This window comes from Pongo abelii, chromosome 13 (genome assembly GCF_028885655.2).
Source record: "Pongo abelii isolate AG06213 chromosome 13, NHGRI_mPonAbe1-v2.0_pri, whole genome shotgun sequence".
Taxonomy (NCBI): domain Eukaryota; kingdom Metazoa; phylum Chordata; class Mammalia; order Primates; family Hominidae; genus Pongo; species Pongo abelii.
The window spans coordinates 101,596,403-101,615,771 of NC_071998.2; the positions used below are offsets into that span (position 1 = coordinate 101,596,403).

The 19,369-nt window shown below is 38.6% G+C and overlaps 1 protein-coding gene across 6 annotated transcripts in view; it reads right to left on the reverse strand.

Moving 5' to 3' along the window:
• The window catches only part of SVEP1 (sushi, von Willebrand factor type A, EGF and pentraxin domain containing 1), a 202,477-nt gene that overhangs the window by 124,962 nt on the left and 58,146 nt on the right, over window positions 1–19,369 (reverse strand). For all 6 annotated transcript variants that reach the window (XR_008509939.2, XM_009244733.4, XM_054520420.2 and 3 more), the window contains exons 4-6: window positions 11,964–12,122; window positions 10,945–11,124; window positions 1,162–1,341 (exon numbers count right to left, since the gene is read on the reverse strand). Coding sequence is in view for 5 of the 6 variants with exons in the window: in XM_009244733.4 (XP_009243008.4) it covers window positions 1,162–1,341; window positions 10,945–11,124; window positions 11,964–12,122 (519 nt within the window). In the remaining variant the exon portion in view is untranslated. The remainder of the gene's footprint in view (window positions 1–1,161; window positions 1,342–10,944; window positions 11,125–11,963; window positions 12,123–19,369) is intronic.

The following is a 19,369-nucleotide window of genomic DNA, read 5'->3' on the forward strand; positions in this document are numbered from 1 at the left end:
TCCTAGAATAAACTCTACTTGTTTTGGCAGACTATTCTTTTTTCAATGTGGGTTGCTAGTATATTTGCTTTTACAGCTTTTACAGACCAATGTAAGGTTGGTCCATAATTTTCTATCTCTTTTGGTAATAATTGTCAGGTTGACAATGAAATAATAATACTTCAAGAATATGAATTGGCTGGCTTTCCATTATTTAGGCCAAACTATATGGTATGGAAATTTCTCAGAATTTTTTTTTTTTTTTTTTTGGACAGAGTTTTGCACTGTCACTGGGGCTAGAGTGCAGCGCCGCGATCTCGGCTCACTGAAACCTCTGCCTCCTGGGTTCAAGAGATTCTCCTGTCTCAGTCTCCTGAGTAGCTGGGATTATAGGCATCTGCCACCACACCTAGCTATTTTTTTGTATTTTTAGTAGAAACGGGGTTTCACCATGTTGGCCAGGCTGGTCTCCAGCTGTGACCTCATGATTTGTTCACTTCAGCCTCCCAAAGTGCTGAGATTACAGGCGTGAGCCACCTTGCCCAGCCAGAAAAATTCTATTTTTGAATTTTTCTTACTTATATTTTAAATTCTATTTTATTACTTTATTTAAAGCTTTGCTTCTTAACCATTCTACTGCATCCCTTCTCCCTTTATAGTTTTTTCATTTACTTAAACAATTCTGGTTATATCCTTCTTTCAATTTTCCTTGCAGTTGTTTTATTTTCCTAACTTTTCAGTTGAATGTTCAGTTAGTTTTATTTGTTCTTGTTTAATAATAAAGCAATTTTTGAGATTCACTGGTTCCTAATTTTGTCCTTCCATTAATAAGGTAAATGTAAAACATGTTTAACAAAGCAAGCGTATTATGAGGCATTTGCGTTTTAAAAAAAAATCCATCCAAATTGGCCTCAATTAAAACTAAGAAAAAAGGCATGGTCATTTGAAGGTATAAACTTCTGTGAGTTAGAAAACAGAATTCATTGTAGAAGTTCCTTTGCTAGTGGAGAGGAGTAAGACAACACATTTGTTTTTGTATCTATAACACCTGCACCTGTACATGTGGATGTGTATTTATACTCATTACCAGCTAGTGTTTAGTTCTAGGTCTTCACAGAATACTGGAGAAATCAGAGCAGAGGAAATGAATCACTCAAGGCATTACACCTTCTAGAAACTTACCCACACACCGGGGTTCTGGCCCATCCCACTGGCTGTTTCCTTGACAAGTAAGCTTATCACTGCCTTCTAGTCTGTACCCTTCATCACAGGCAACCAAACATGTTGTCTTATATAACATTTCCCTTGTAGAACAGCTGATGTGGCCATGTTTCGGCTGGCGGAGATGAGGACATGTTCTTACTATGTAAAATGAAAGCATTACAACACATTTTACTAAATACGGATAAAAATAATAATTACAAGTTTAGCAATGCCTGCACATTGCAAGCAAGACAATTTTCTTTTCTTAAAATAGCAAACGATACATAATACATCACCATTTTTTGAGTTCTTATGGGACAATTGAAAGTTCATGTTTTACCAAATGCATTGCCTAAATAATATCACCGCATGCAGCCCTCTGTCCATAGGTGGGAAACTTAACCTGTCTAAGAGGCCTGGCCCTACATGGAAGATGGTAACTGTAGATTAGAGGTGATCACAAAAGGGAGGTACCTGATGCTCTCAGCTGGGCCTTTCCTGTGATTTTTCAGGCTACATTCCAACAAAAGGAAGTGGTCTTTTCCAGGACAGAGTTTTCAGGTTCATGATCAACTTGGTTCTTAGACCTCATGGGCATATCCTAGGCCTTCTAATAGTGTTAGCCTCTGCAAAGCTACTCAACTTCTGCCATCTTCGGTTGTGGTATTCTACTGTCCAACCCCAATTCTTGTTCTTCCAGCTTTTTCACTTCTCCTTCCCACATATATTCCTGCCAATCATAGCTCATGATGCGAATCTTGACTTATGCATTAACATCAGTTTATTTTTGCTGCTGTGGTAGAGGCTTATAGTTGCCCACCCAATAGCCATTCTCACCAGTTTTATTAAGCATAGTAATATGCCCAGCTAGAAGATTACAACTCTCCACCTCTACCTCAACTAATGAGAGCCAATAATATATAGCTGAGATTGAGCAGGACTTCTTGGAAAGCTTTATTTTATTTTATTTTGTTTTGTTTTTTGTTTTTGAGACGGAGTCTCACTCTGTTGCCCAGGCTGAAGTGCAGTGGCATGATCTCGGCCTACAGCAAGCTCCGCCTCCTGGGTTCACGCCATTCTTCTGCCTCAGCCTCCTGAGTAGCTGGGACTACAGGCACCCTCTACTACGTCCGGCTATTTTTTTTTGAATTTTTTTTTATTAGAGATGGGGTTTCATTGTGCTAGCCAGGATGGTATCCTGACCTTGTGATCTGCCAGCCTCGGCCTCCCAAAGTGCTGGGATTACAGGCGCGAGCCACCGCACCCGGCCTTGGAAAGCTTTTTAAAGGGGGCTGTCTCAATTGAGAGAGTACTTCTTTCCCTTCCCTGCTTCCTTCTCCTTTTCTTCCACAATACAGACATGAGGAATGGTAGCCCAGCATACTAGAGTATAAGTATATGATACTATGGGAACATATCATGCACCATGATGGTAAAGCAAAAAGCATAGGAAGTATGGGTCTCTGATGACAGTGGAGCTATTATGCCAACTTTGGATTACCTACTTCTGTCCTTGTTTTAGTTAAAAGAAAAATGAATCCTTAATTGGCTTAACACATTGTTATTTGGGTCCCTGATACCAGCTATACACAATTTCTAATTCCTTCTGCCCAGCATTTGGGTCCTTGATACCAGCTATAGACAATTTCTAATTCTGTCTGCCCAGCATCCATTAACTTTTCCTTTGTTAATTTTTTAGGGAAAGATCTTCCCCCTTTCTTGGATCATGGGATGTGTGTGTGCTCCAAACGTGCTCAGGGTAGAGCATGTTATCTAGGAGCACATTTCCCTGGTCAGAGAAGTGAGCAGGCACAATTGGTGACATGGTTTTCTTCATCTTCTTTGAATTCACCATGAGAAAGCAGTAAGAAGGATATTCACTAAACTGCGGATGCTGAAAACCGCCCCATACCTCAGCCAGCCTCAACATCACCATCAGAAAAAGTGCCACGAGTTATCCAGAGAAACCTGCATTTCCGCGGTTCTGCCACCTTTGAGTCTCTTCCTCAACATTACATCAGAAAAGCTACTGGAGAGCACTCACACTACTCCAGCCTCTGCAGGTTCCCCAACGATGTCTGTGCTCTGAGTTTTCCTGGTAAAAGTCTCCAACTGCCCACTCAAACCCAACAATGTATGTTAGAGTCCATTTCCATTGATTCCATCATGCCCTCTATTCCTGTTGATGGCAATCACTTACAAAGTCCAAGGCTCTGTAGTTACCCCTCATCCACCAGGGTTATCCACAGGTAGCTGTGTTCCAAATCTATCCCCATAGACCCTTGGACCTGCCCCCTAGAATAACGATGGGTTTCAGTAAATCCCCTCATATCCTAAACTTCCTTTTGAGTAACTTTTCCTTCACTTGATTGCCCTAATAAAAATCATGTTGTCTTCTGTAACAGGGACTGGAGGTGAGGAGGTGTCTCTGTTGCTCCTGATTGTCTTCCCAGATCATTCTCTCTCCTTCCTTCCTAAAAACTTCCAGCTCCTTTGAAGTATCATATTATATATCCAATATCCTTTTTAAAATTCTCTGTCTCTCTCTCTCCTTTCTCTTTTTTCTCTCTCTCTTTCTCTCACACACACATATACACACACCTTAGTGACTTCCTTATCTATGTAAATGATCATTCCAGTATCCTGGAGTTATATTCCTGATCTCTTCTTTTCTTTTCTCTCTTTTTTTTTATTATACTTTTAAGTTCTGGGGTACAGGTGCAGAACATGCAGATTTGTTACATAGGTATACACGTGCTGTGGTGGTTTGCTGCACCCATCAACCCGTCATCTACATTAAGTATTTCTCCTAATGTTATCCCTCCCCTAGTCCCCAGCCCTCTGACAGGCTCCGGTGTGTGATGTTCCCCTCCCTGTGTCCATATATTCTCATTGTTTAACTCCCACTTATGAGTGAGAACATGCAGTGTTTGGTTTTCTGTTCTTGTGTTAGTTTGCTGAGAATGATGGTTTCCAGCTTCATCCATGTCCCTGCAAAGAACATGAACTCATCCTTTTCTATGGCTGCATAGTATTTCATGGTGCATATGCGCCACAATTTCTTTATCCAGTCTATCATTAATGGGCATTTGGGTTGGTTCCAAGTCTTTGCTATCGTGAACCCTAGAAGAAAACCTAGGCAGTACCATTCAGGACATAGGCATGGGCAAAGACCTCATGACTAAAACATCAAAAGCAATGGCAACAAAAGCCAAAATTGACAAATGGGATCTAATTAAACTACAGAGCTTCTGCACAGCAAAAGAAACTATCATCAGAGTAAACAGGCAACCTACAGAATGATCTCTTCTTTTCTAATGATCATATCCTTCACCTTATCTCAGCTTCTACCACTGCCATGCCCTCTAGACCTCGCTGTCACCAATCCAAGTTTCCTAGTCTCTGACAATCACCTCTTACCTTCTGGGATCACTCCTTCAAGTGCTTCAATCCATCAGTTCCCACATCCTCCAGGAGCCTCTGATCTATCATCTTCCGTAGTCTCCTCTTTAGAGAAAACCCTCTAGAACGAGTTTATAATCTTGTCCTACACTTCTTGTCCTCTAGTTCTAACTCAGACTCTCTCCAATCAGGGTTTCCAAGCAGGGGAAGGAGGGAGGAGCATAAAGGAGAAAGGAAAAGCCGTGAAGAAGGGATGGGAGAAGAAAGGAAAGAGAAAGGGAGGGGAAACATAGGTGGAGGAGATGAAGAGGAGAGGAGAAGAGGAAGAGCAGGGTGAGGGGAAGGGGAAGTCAGAGCAGGAAAGGAGGGTAGGGTAGGGGGAGGGGAAAGAATAAACAGGGAAAGGAAAGAGAAAGATGGGGAAGCTGTCAAGACCCATGGAAAATGCACTCTCAGTCAGAAGCATGCACATTCCAGTCACGAACAGAGATTGGAGAGGAAAAAAGAGTCAGTGCCTGTTAAATATGCCAAATGATGGGGACATATATTCATCTTGATAGATTATAGATAGAACCTACAAGCATTGGGCATCGTACAAAAGACAGAAATAACCTCTACAAAAGAATAAAGTTCAGTTTCCTCTCAGAGAGCTCTTATAACAATCTCTAAAGATTTTTGAACAAAACATTTGGGACTCAAGAATTTTGTTGAGACTCCGAGTGGGATATATTTTTTCTTCTTCTACTTTTCTGCATTTGCCAATTGTTCATACCATGCATATATTTAGTTACGTCAAAGACAACCTTAAAATACCAGGAAAGGAAGCTGGGGGCAAAATGTTCAAGTGCATATTCAACTGAAGTCATTATTTGAATTTATTCTACAATGAACCCATTCAAATTATATTAATCAGCAGAGCATATGTATTGTGTGCATTAAATAAAAGTTTAGGATTGATTACTCCTTAGAGAAAATGCAAGAGTTAGATTAGAGATTAGATTATAAGCCCTAGCCTCTTTTATCCCTGGAATGGTTTGGACCAAAGTCAAGTATTAACAAAAAATGATCAGAAACATTTTGCCTTCCATGTTTTAATTTTTCCTGAATGTGCCCATTATGCAAATAGAATCTTTATTGTGTCTATCACGTGCATGAAACATCTTGTCTTCTGCATTTTGACTTTTATTGAGTGTGTCCTTCATGTGTATCACAAGGCAAAGTGTGAGGTGAGATGGGATTAAAAGGTGAATCAGATAAATTCTGATGTATAAAATTTGGAAAACCATATTAAACAATGTTTTGGCTTCAACAAACTGCCCAAGAGGACCCAGCTTTCCTAACCTGAGACAAAATGGATTTATTACTGATAATAAATTAGAGTCGGTGCCTCATATAGATGCAAATTATACTGCTTCTCAGATGTTGGTATTAATAAACTTCCATTGCTCCCCACTGAAAACAAAACATATGCAACAATTCCTATTTATTCCTTAAACATTTCACTCAAGAATGAACACTTAATACCATTTTAATAGGTACACACTTCTTAAAGAATTTTCAACTTATATTTTTTTCATTTCAACACGCCGAAAAATCCTGCAATTAATATTTCTTGACTTACATTTATGTTATCACAATTCCTAAATATTTATTTGGTCTTTTTAGAAAACAGAAACTTAGACTTTTAAGAGAACAGTCTACTTGTAGTAGACAATGTAAGAAGCTACTCTGGTTCCCATCTTAAAGACTAATCAGATTTTTTTTTTTCCAGGCACGTGCTTCCTGTTAGTCTCCAAATTGTGATAGTATCTATTACTGAAAATAAAATAAATCTGATGTTAAATGTAAGGTTCTCATTGGTTGAACCTTTTTTCTCAGGTTTAGTTAGTTAAGATTGAGAAACCACAAAAGAATCCTTTCCTGTTTAGAAAGAAATGCAGAATTCTGGCTGGGCGCGGTGGCTCACGCCTGTAATCCCAGCACTTTGGGAGGCTGAGGCGGGCGGATCACGAGGTCAGGAGATCGAGACCATCCTGGCGAACACGGTGAAACCCCGTCTCTACTAAAAATACAAAAAATTAGCCGGGCATGGTGGCAGGTGCCTGTAGTCCCAACTACTCGGGAGGCTGAGGCAGGAGAATGGCGTGAACCTGGGAGGCGGAGCTTGCAGTGAGCCGAGATCGTGCCACTGCACTCCAGACTAGGCGACAGAGCAAGACTCCGACTCAAAAAAAAAAAAAAAAAGAACGAAATGCAGAATTCAGATAAAACTGAAAATGAGTATAAGTACTTTATGAAAAATGCATAGGAGAAGTGAGAATCAAGTTTACCAATTATTAGTCAACATCCACAAAAACATTAACAATGTAACGTGATATTTGTAAAAGGCTTTAGATTTTATGCAGGTCTTTCATTTCAGCCTCAATCTTACCGTATTTTTGAGAAAGTATAACTAAAATTATTCACTGTTCTTATAATTAAATCCGTAAAAATATACTACTTTCTCCATACTACCCACCATGAAACAGACATGAATTCCTACCCAACTGCCATATTTCATTGAATCCCCATTGTAAGACACATTATTTTATGTGCCACTAATAAAGAAACAATAATGCCAATTAAAGGGTTTGCTGCCACTGATTTTAAGATGCATCTCCATTTTAGAGATGTTAAAATGTTTTAAAAAATGTGTTTCAGATTTAGTGAAATATGGCATGTGTTTCAGATTTAGTGAAATATGGTATGCGTTTCATAGAACAATATCTGATGTAACTAAATACACTGAGCATTAGTGAAAGTGTAAGGGCCTGGGTAAGTACCTTCATTCAGTACAACTTTGTATACTCGTAAGTTAGCTGTAGCTTTGGTGGTAAAGTTGAATTGTAGCATCTCTCCTTACTGTGCTTTAAATTATTTTATTTATATTGGAATTGCAATTGAAATTACATAAAAGAGAACAAGCATGCTTTTTTGTAGTCAAGGTCTCAATCTATCACCCAAGCTGGAGTGCAGCTGTGTGATGATAGCTCACTGCAGCCTCCAACTCCTGTGTTCAAGTGACCCTGCTGCCTCAGCCTCCTAAGTAGCTGGGATTACAAGCTTGTGCCATCACACCCATGCATGGTTTTTAATATGAAGTGACAGAAGCAGGTCATCAATGTATATACTGTAGTTATCAATGTACATCAATGTATACATTTATCGATATGTGTATTTGTTAACTTCAAGTTTCCATTCATACACCAGAGGTATCATCAATGATTGAGGGGTAGAAATAAATTCTGTGCTCATAATGAATTCAGTTTAGCAGAGGAGGTAGACAAGTTAATTATCAACAAAAGTGTGGTGCTTTGTATTGCGACAAGTTAGTTACATTGGGAAATATGTTTGCCAGAATCCCTTTATTGTGGTTCCAAGTTAGGGTTGATCAAAAGAGGAACTTGCACTTGATTTTGGAAGGCAGAAGTGAGGAAGTGGTCATTGTCGTCAGAGTCAGTGATAGAAAAATACAGTGACGCCCAGGGGGTTCCAGCTTGCCCTTGCTTGCCTCCATTCCAAGTCCTTACTGCTGATCCCATGACCAGTGGTGGCCCCATGTTCACTGCAAGGTTCTTGACTGCAGAGCCACAAGGGCATAAGTACGCAGAGGTAAAGCTTCTCTTAGACCTTCCATGAGTTTCTCCTTAGCGATTCCACTTCAAAAGCCGGGCAGCCTCTCAAGTTGACCTGTCAAGAACTCCTCTGATCCTCCCACTCCTCTTCTGTTTCCAAGCTCCTTCTAAAATTGTGTAAGCTCCATTCCCTGAAATAAATCCCTCATCCCATAACATGCATGGTGACTGTGCTTCCTTGACTGACCCTGACACATAGCATAAGAAACATAATGAGGGGTGGGGGCAGGTCTGCAGATGCACAGATGCAGGTGTAGAGGTCACCCCATTCAGGAGGAGGAAGTTGGCAACAGTGGAGGGTTGAGAGGACCCAGAGCAAAGGCAGAGCCAGGCTGTGGGGACAGCTTCAAAGGGCCGGCTTCCTGAGAGAGCATGGCTATTTCTTACAGCTTTAGGGTCAGACACAAGGCTTGGTTATGGAGGGTGCAGGCTTGAGAGGCAGGGGCCAGACCTTATTCTGAAAGGGCAATCTTCTCTATTTTCTCACTCCTCTTTGGAAGGTTACTGAGTGGCAAGTTAAAATGTAGTATTTCCCACCCTCTACCGTAAGGTATTTGGAAGAATGGGTAAAGATTTTACACAGAACTTAGAACTATTGACTTCACAAAAATATATTTACAAGTTTTCAAGGATTCATTTTTTCAGTAATGGTATGTGGCTTTTTACCATTTAAGGCATGACTGAAAATGTCTTTCCTTTGCCTTCACACATGAACAGTAGCTTCCCTGAGTTTAGAAATCTAAGGTCTATTCTTTTCCCTCAGAATCCTGGCAACATAGTCTTATTTTCTAACATTGAGAATGGCCAACAAAGGGGCCTAAGGCTAATCTGATTCTTTCTCCTTGGTAGGTAGTGTTGTTTCTAACTATGAAATGGACAGAGTTTTCTGTTTTTCTAGGGCATTCAGAAAATTCACTAAGATTATTTCCGGACATAAATCTGTTTCTAATATTTTTTTGTAGCACTTACTAAGTGATTTTAAACTGAATATCCAAGATTTGGGTGGTGAATATTTTCAAAATTTCAGCTCAGGGATATATCTTTAGATCTTCTACTGGTGCATCTCCTCCATTCTGTTCTCTCTCTGGATTCCTCATGTGAAACGAGTCTATTTCTTGTGACTATTCTCATGTTACTTTATTCTCTCATATTTTTATCTTTGGATTTTTTTGATTGACTTTCAAATGAATTTCTTGAGTTAGTTTTCTAATTTATTAATTTGACTTCTAACTAGGTCCATTCATTGTGTCAGTAACCTTTTTTTTTTTTTTTTTTTTTTTTTTTTTACTTCTAATACATATTTTTCCTCTCAAATTTCTTTCGTTGCTTGGAATCCTGGCCTTATTTTAGCAATGTAGTTGCCTTTGAATCTCAGTGATTCCATTTTTCTTTCTTTTCTGTCAGGTCTCCTTTGTTCAATCTGCTGATCCTTTTCAGTTTTCCTTGTCTTTTGGGGATACCATGTAGGCCAATTTACATTTATAGATGAGTTCAGTATTGGTACCTAATAAATTGGTACCAACACAGATGTCTCCTGGGATTCACAAATGATCTTGGAGTCATGAGAAGGTGGTTCTCCCTTATGGATATGGATGCCAAGAAAAGACCAGAAGACAGAACTAATCTTTAACCAGTGGTCCAGCTGATTTGTGGGGCTGTGGAGTAGTCAAATCCTCAGCAAAGTGTTCTGCCAAAAAATGACTAGGGGATGTGGTGGGAGTAAGGTTGCCAGATTAACAACAAACAAACCAACAAACCAGCACGCCCAGTGAAATTTAAATTTCAGAAAATCAACAAATAATTTTTTAGTATAAGTAGGTTCCAAATCTTGCAGGGGACCCACATATACTAAAATATTATTTGTTTATCAAAAATTCAAATTTAACTGGCATCCTGTGTTTCAACCAGCAACCATAGGTAGGGAGCAGATATTGTACTGAGAAGCTTTGTGGGCAGGGATTCTGATGGAGGTCCTGAAGTCCCTTTGCTTGCCCCCCTCTTACCTTTTCTTAAATATCCTCCTCTTCTAACCCTACTTGTAAAACCCTAGGAAGTTGGTTGTGTGACAGTTGTAAGAAGTAGGAAAGTAGGTCCTGGAGATGGCAAGTGGAGGCAGATTGAGGCACTATTTTTTTTTTAATTGCTTCTCTGTATTTGACACGGGAGCCTCAGGTTCTATTGATGGTGCCCACTTTCTATTGGCCTGAGTAGGCTCCTTGGACTCTCACTTTGACAAATTCTCTACTTTCTATAACAGGTCGACTAGCTGAAGTAAAGGCTGGAGATTACAAGTTGACTAACTGCTCTTGTTGCAGGATACTTGTGTGATTCCTTAAGTCCTACAATTCCAAGAGGCATCAGTCTCCACTCTGATTATTCTAAACTCTCCTTTATACCATGTCTTAGAGGCTTGAAATTTGAGGTTTGGGGTAACCTGTCCATTTACTTCCCAGGCAAACTTTTTCTTTCCTTGTTCATAAAAGGGCTATAAAAGGCATAGTTTACAATTATGTGGTCAATTGAACTTGGTAATTTTGATTTCAAATTTCCTATAATTTTTCTCTTTCTGTAGTGTGGGGTCTATGAAATCCAAAAAGAAATGAAGAACTGCCTGGTTTATTAGAGTTTAAATCAAGGAAATCAAGCAAGACAATAAATAAACAATGTAAATTGGCAGTTTGCATACCTCTGCAGTAGCTCTCCGAACCAGACCACAAACCACTGGGTAGACATAAGATGATGCTGCTTCCCACAAGGTCAAATCCAGGGTGACATCGGACCCCACAGGCTGCATTGAAGTGGTTGTTGCAAGTGTTTTGGATAAAGTAACCATTTTCAGGAGGCTTCAGGACAGGGCAGTGGACAACTAACATTTACAAAAATAAAATTGAAAAGCAAAGTTAGCCTTTCGTCTATGACATATCCTGTTTTTTTTTCTTTCAAGGGGACATTTATGCATATGTGTCAATTGCCTATGGCATTTCCATTTACCGCATTTGGATTTTCAAGTACATATTTGGAAGAAGAACACTTATATCCAATTCCTATTAGGTACTAACTTCCAATTAAATTTTAAATACAAACTAAATATTATTTTTTAAGCTTTGAAAAATTTATTTTGATATCTATATGATATGAGATTTTATAGTTCTTGACCTTTATATGTCATTAGATATTTCCCCTCTTGACTAAGGTAGAATAAAACAAAGAACAAATAAGGCTAGCAAAGTATATTTGCTACAAACCCCAAGAGCCACAGCTTCTTGCACATGGTATATGCTACTTAAATATTTGTAATTTTTGACATGAATAATACTGAGACCCTTTACTTATAAAAATATATTATTTCAAAGATAAATGTGACTATCACCAGAGTCAAGATGAGCTCATTTTTATTCAAATTTGTTGTTAAAATTGTGGCTTTTCTTTTTTTGATTCATTTTAAATGTTTTCCAAGTACTAAGCCTTTCCGATTTCAAGGTGATGTTACTCCCAGCATGTCAATTCCCTTTCTCTGGAGCAGGATAGGGATGTGTTCCGTGATAAGAATGTTATAAAAGCAAATCATCCCACTCCCCCAAAAAATATGATTAGAGAAAAGAAAATTAAAGATCATTCTAAATGAATTAGATGCAAACACAAGCACCGTTTCTCTCAGAGAAATCAGCTTTTATATTTCCTATTTTCCAAGAGTGGGAGACTCACGTTCACAGGTCTGGCCAGATGCCCTATATCCATCTCTGCAGACACAGTCTTCAGGGGACGTGCTTCCAGGTGGAGAGGTGTGATTTTCATCAGGACATGGAAGGCAACTGCTGATTCCTCCTGGTGAACCTTCAGGTTTGTAAGTCCCTGATGGGCAAGCTGTGGGCAGACAAGCCAGAGAAGTCCATGTTATGTGGCACATCAGCTGGTAGTTAACAAAACGTTTGAAATTAATACGGGAGAGAAAGCCAGACAATAGCTTTCCATAGAAATAATGATGCAGGCTGGGTGTGGTGGCTCACGCCTGTAATCCCTGTACTTTGGGAAGCCGAGGCGGGTGGATCACCTGAGGTCAGGATTTCGAGACGAGCCTGGCCAACATGATGAAACCCCGTCTCTACTAAAAATACAAAAAATTAGCTGGGCGTGGTGGTGTGTGCCTATAATCCTAGCTACTCAGGAGACCGAGGCAGGAGAATCGCTTGAACCTGGGAGCCGGAGGTTGCACTGGTGTAGTGAGCCGAGATAGCACCACTGCACTCCAGCCTGCGCAACAAGAGCAAAACTCCATCTCAAAAAAAAAGGAAAGAAAATGAAATAGTAATATAATTCAAGCAAAGAGAGAAATCAACATTTTTGTTTTTTAAAGAAAGATGTAATTTGTTATTTGCAAGGTATGAAGTGGCCTCTTATGTCCCACAATTAGTTTCAAATACAACACAACACAGCATGAAATGTCTGGGCTGATGTGTAGAAAAATTCAAAATAGCAACTTATATTAAGTCACTAGGAGGAATCAATGATCCTCAACAGATTAAAAAAAACTTTGATAAGTATGATGTCCCCTATAGCCCGTCTCCTCCATCCTATGCACCTCATCTCTATCACTGAGCCCCAGCTCCTCTCTTAGCAAAGGAGAATAACTGCAGATATGCAAAAAGCACTTAGCCCATTGTTTCTGTTCAAAGATCTTGAGAAAGGATGAGGAGAAAGTGAAGAGCTTGAGGGACACAATCCAACTGACAGGAACTAGGCCCTTTGAAAAAAAAAGAATTAAAGACCCTGCTTTTCCCAGGCTCATGGAAAAAAAAAGATTAAAAGCAGAATCTAATTGACCTTGCTTCAAATCTTTCCTCTGCAGAGACAATGTAGCTTTGAATTTGTAACTTAATCCCTCTGGAGTTGTGCGTCTGTAAAATAATTTAAATTTCAGAAATTTAATAATAGAGAAATTGTGGAATCAAGAGACTCCAATGCTCAGTTAAGCCAATTAAATGTGGTATAGTCCCAGGTTACATTTTATTATTAAATAACAGTTACAACTAAGCAATGTGCATTTATATTGGTTTTTTTTTTTTTTTTTTTTTTTGAGACGGAGTCCCTCTCTGTCGCCCAGGCTGGAGTGCAGTGGCGTGGTCTCGGCTCACTGCAAGCTCCGCCTCCCCGGTTCACGCCATTCTTCTGCCTCAGCCTCCCGAGTAGCTGGGACTACAGGCGCCCGCCACCATGCCCAGCTAATTTTTTGTATTTTTAGTAGAGACGGTGTTTCACCGTGTTAGCCAGGATGGTCTCTCCTGACCTCGTGATCCGCCTGCCCCGGCCTCCCAAAGTGCTGGGATCACAGGCGTGAGCCACCGTGCCCAGCCTATGTGGGGATATTTTACATAAATTATCTCATTTAATCCTCACAGTATTAATAAGAAGCATTACAAGATTAATACTATCAATATTTGCATTCATTTCATTAGTATTATTATATCCATTTTAAACATCAGAAAATGGAGGCTTAGAGAGATTCAATGACGACTAAGTTACTCAGTTAGTGGGTGACAGAGATAGAATTTGAAAGCAAATATTTATATATCATTCACTACGTCCTAGGGACTGTTCTATATATTTTATAAATATTATCTTGTTAACTTCCTAATACCTTATGAAGTAACTAATATTATTAATCCCATTTGTAGATGAGAAGACAAAGGCACTAAGAGTTTAAATGACTTGTCATAGTTACACAGTGAGTTAAGTGGTAGAGCTAGGATTTGAATCCAGACAATTCAGAACCAGAGTCCATGTTCTTTACCACTACACTTGCTGTGACTCAAACCAGGCCACTTGGACGCTAAAGCTAAATCATTATAATATACTAAATCATTATAATATACTAAAACTCAAGTATACTAAAACTAAATCATATAATAAACTAAAATATAAAATAAAAATATAATATACTAAAACATTATAATAAACTAAAACTAAAACATTATAATATACTAAAAAATCATATTGAAAGGTGGGATTCATAATATGTCATTATTTGAAAAGCCATGCTTCTAAAATTCTTGACTTTCTTTAAAAACAAAAGATACCATTTTCTCATGATATATAGTAGCAAATTCTAGATCTGGAGAGATTTGTGACTATGAATGAAGGAAACACTTAAAAATAGTAATAATGATATAAGACATGAAAAATAATTTAGCATAAAGGAAACATTACTTTGAAGCATTGTATTAGCGATACTGAATTACTGAATTATTTATATTACCGAATATTAATATTGTAATATTTCTTTCTATTAAATATCAGTAAATATCTGATCAGGATCCTCAAAGAGATGAAAGATAACATGGTTTCCTTTAAACAGGAGTCAGCAGCTGTAGAAGAAAATGATCGAGATAAATAAATAGAAAAGAAAGTTTAAAATGTAAATGCAAAATTAGAATTGTCATTGGGCCAGTAAAAAGAAGCCATATAACTCCAGAACAAGAGAATTGAGTAGAAGTAATGGTTGTGATATTAATGCAAAGATATGAGAAGTAATGGTTGTGATATTAATGCAAAGATATATTCCTAACCTGGAGCTTTAGTGCAAAAGTACTCATTAAGTTCCAGGAAAAATTAACAAAAGTCACATCCAGGATGAAAGAAAAATATTGCAAGCTTATAGGAAAAGAAATTAAGATACTCATAAAGGGGATAATTAAACTGATATTTCATTTTTTTCTTTGCAAAAGCAAATGCCAGAAAAAAACTGAATAAGATACATAGCTTTGCGAAAAAGATTATGAACCCCAAATTTTATTATGTGGGCAAGCTATTGGTAAGTAGGTGGGAAGAGAAAGACATTTGAGGATGTGCATGGCTTAGAAAACAAAGCCATTTTATTTTATGTCCAGGCATGGTGGCTCACGGCTGTAATTCCAGCACTTTGGGAGGCGGAGGCAGGAGGATTACCTGAGCCCAAGAGTTTCAATACCAGCCTGGGCAACATAGCTACACCCGTCTCTTAAAAATATTTTTAAAATTAGGCCGGGCACGGGTGGCTCATGCCTGTAATCCCAGCACTTAGGGAGGATGAGGTGGGCGGATCACCTGAGGTCAGGAGTTCAAGACTGCCCTGGCCAACATGGTGAAACCCCATCTCTATTAGAAATACAAAAGTTAGCTGGACATGGTGGCAGGTGTCTGTAATCCCAGCTACTTGGGAGGCTGAGGCAGGAGAATCACTTGAACTCGGGAAGCAGAGGTTGCAGTGAGCCAAGATCATGCCACTGCACTCCAGCCTGGATGACAGAGCAAGATGCTATCTCAAAAAAAAAAAAAAAAAAAAAAATTTAAAAAATTAGGTGAGCATGGTGGTGCTTGACTGTAGCCTCAGCTGCTTGGGAGGCTAAGGTACTGCAATGAGCTATGATTGCACCACCTGCAATCCAGCCTGGGGCCTGGAGGATAGACCAAGAACCTGTCTCTTAAAAAAACAAAAAAAACAAAAACAACAACAACAACAAAAAACCATACTTCATTCACTGAGAAAGAAATTAAAAAAAGATTTCAAGAATGAGAAAAAAAAGGTATTGAATTAATAGTTTGAGATTAGGAAACCTGTGGAACATATAGTAAATTGCTAACTAAAATAATTGTGGAAATGAAAACAAATACTAAAGAAAGCCTAAGAAAGCAAAAGACTCTATTTTGCTTCTAAATACATATTTAATATATGAGACTTGAAGAAAATGATCTTTATGGTTTACAAGTATGTATTCATGGGAGAATTATCAGGCTTTCAGGTTTGTTTATTTTTGCTGATCTACATTTTCTAGTTTTGTTACAACGAATAGGTATTATGTGGGCAAAACTAAAAGTAAACCAAGTTAGGCCCAGCACGGTGGCTCACATCTGTAATCCCAGCACTTTGGGAGGACAAGGCGGGCCGATCACCTGAGGTCAGAAGTTCGAGACTAGCCTGGCCAACATGGTGAAACCCCGTCTCTATTAAAAATGTAAAAATTAGCCGGGTATGGTGGTGCACACCTGTAATCCAGCTATTTGGGAGGCAGAGACAGGAGAATCACTTGAACCTGGGAGACGGAGTTTGCAGTGAGCCATGATAGTGCCATTGCACTCCAGCCTGGGTGACAGAGGAAGACTCCATCTCAAAAAAAAAGACAACAAAAAAAGTAAATGCAGTTATATATAAAAGAGAGTATTGTCTCAAATCATATGTTTCGTTCGTTTGTTTGTCTGTAGACCCCATCTTGCTCTTTAACCAGGCTGCGCTCAAACTCTCAAACCTCCCACCTCAGCCTCCCAAATAGCTAGGACAACAGGCACATATTACCATGTCCAGCTTCAAATCATAGATTTCATTTCATGGTTATCGGCTCTGACCTTGGAGACCACTTTGATTTCTCATTCCTCCTCTATCTCCTTCAATATCTAAATAAAACTTATGTTCTTTGGTTCTTATTCCTTAAAAATCTTCTACGTTACTTTTATCTTAGATGCGACCTCATCATCTCTCTTCTGGTTTTTACAATATCCTCCTTACTAGTCCCTTGGCCTTACCTCTACCCTTCAACCCATTTGCAATGTTGCGACCTGAACATTTTTCAAAACTATAAATTCCATCAAATCATTTTCCACCTAAAGGCTGTACCAACCAGATAAGCCCCTCTCTCTTTAGCCTGGAATATAAAGATATCTTTGATCTGTCTGTAACCTTCCTACCTCTGCAGCTGCAATGAACCAGCATATCATAAACTGGTTAGAACCTGTTTCAAGATCAACTAGTGCCTAGTTTTGTACTGTCCCTTTTCCCTGACTCCCAACACATTTTTGGGGAGTTTGAGCAATTTACTTCATTTCTCTGTGACTTGGTTTCTTCATGTGTAATAGGAGTAGTACTTTCCTTGTACATTTTTGTTGTTGTTGTTAGGATTAATTGAAATCATGTGAGTAAAGCAACAATGCCTGGCATGTTGTTGTCATTTGGGAAATGTTAGAATAATGTCTCCAACCCTTCATTTTCTCAACCATAAAATAGATAATTATACTTCTTTTATAGATTTGTTGTGCCAGATAGATGCTCTGGCGCTTGGTAAATATTACCTTCCTTTCTTTCCCTTTCCTATCTTCCACTTCTGCATTTCTGCCTTCCTGCCTCTGAGTGAATCTCCAGCATCCTTCAAGACTCTAACTCATTCTTTAAAGGTTCTCTAACTTCTTCAGACAGATTTTGTTGCCTTCTCGCGGAACCCACAGAGTACACTACCCATTCCTCTGCACTGGCACACATCACACTCTTTGTAACACACAGGTTTCTCATTCCTTCAGTGGGAAGTGTGCTCCTGTATGTTCAAAGAGTCTTCCAATTACCTGACCTGGCCATTGTCCAGCCAATTGCCTGAGCTGGCAGTCACTCAATCAAAGGAGGGCAAAAGAAAACAAGTCCTGCTGGAGAGTGGAGGGTGGGTTTGGTGTGCAAGGAGAGTAGTAAAGTCAGGAAGACTAACAACAGAATGAAGTGAAGGGACAGTAGACTTGGAGTCAAGACAACTGAGTTGCAATCTTGGCTCTTCCACTAACAAGTTATGGGGTCACTGGCAAGTGACTTTTTTTTTCTTTCATTATAATATACAGAAGTTACAAGTAAGGATGTCTATGATCTTTCCAAGGCTAACTAACATAAGATGATTCCATAAATAGAATAATACTAAAAAGCAACTTAAAGAAATCCTCCATATGAATGGTCGGATTCTGGCTACAGATTTTATAAATTATTTTTTTAAAGTAATACTGCATGAAAAGGACCTAATCTTATAGTATTACTCTCCAAAATCTTTTAAATAACCAAGAGTTTAAAACACTGAAGAACAGAGTTTTGAATAAAAATACCCAAAAGTACATTTGGAAATGTATTGTGAAATTCATAATGATAATGAAAAACAGACTTTAGGAGAACTATTTAAAGGCATTGCACAATTCTAGTGGGAGAGGTGTAATCAACTTCCTTGATTCCCAAGGGGGAAAATTCCTCATCCCAAACCAAGCAAAAGTTGAAAAAAATGAAATAAATCTTTGGTTTGAACAAGTTTCACAAGTCTTCGTAAAGGGCTATGAATTGTTTTCCCTTTTTAATATGAGATGTTTCCTTCCTGGAAATGTACCAAATATTATTTCTTAATTGTTCTTTTGTTGCTGTTAAAATAAGCACTTTCTCTTTTCAGAAACATCTTGGCGGTAATCAGCTACTATTACTGGAAGTGTGAATTCTTGAGGTTATCACGTTGTACTAACATTAGATTTTTCTTCAGCTGACCATGCAGTTCTTTGACTGAAGCAAATAAAAACAACAATCAGTTTGGAATTTGTAAAACACAAAAAAACTCCACTCTTTCTAATATATCTTACCCATTAAATATCAATTCCTTAGATGACTATTTCAGTATTAATAACATATATTAGATGGTGACTTACATTTCACAAAATTTCTTCTCATACATGTCTTAGATTAACTTGTAAAAATCCTGATAAATATTAGGAACCCTTATTTCCTTGCACAATTCATCTTTAAAAGTTAACAAATCACTTTAAGGAGTTTTAGGGCAGTTGCATGAGCTGCATTTAGGCTGTGCACTCCACAACTTCAAGGGTGCCTGTTTATGTGAATAATAATGGCATCCCCTGGAGTTGTACAACACCAGGGCTCTACGTTCTGCTATAAATAGTTAAGAAACCAAGCAAATTCGGGGCCCGCATTCTCTTTTCGACTTTATGGATCTGATCTGAATAAGGAATCTGTTCCTACAAAGAGTCGTGCTAAGATTTTGAACATAGGAATACACTGCTCTAGAAGAGAATGTTTTCTACATGTTGAACCAATGTTTTCAAAAATAAGACAAGGACCCAGGTGTGCATATAGGGACTTTCTTTTTATGAGGCAGCCAAGATCCTTTCTATTTTCCTCAATGAATTAGACAAGGAGACTTTCAATTGCCCTGAATTCTATACATCCGTACCTGTGTAGAATGCATTAGCAGCCTGTCATTCTCCCTGTGACTGGTTAGCTCATTTGGCTGGAGTACAGACTATTTGGACAAAGTTGTGAATTTGAACCCTGATGT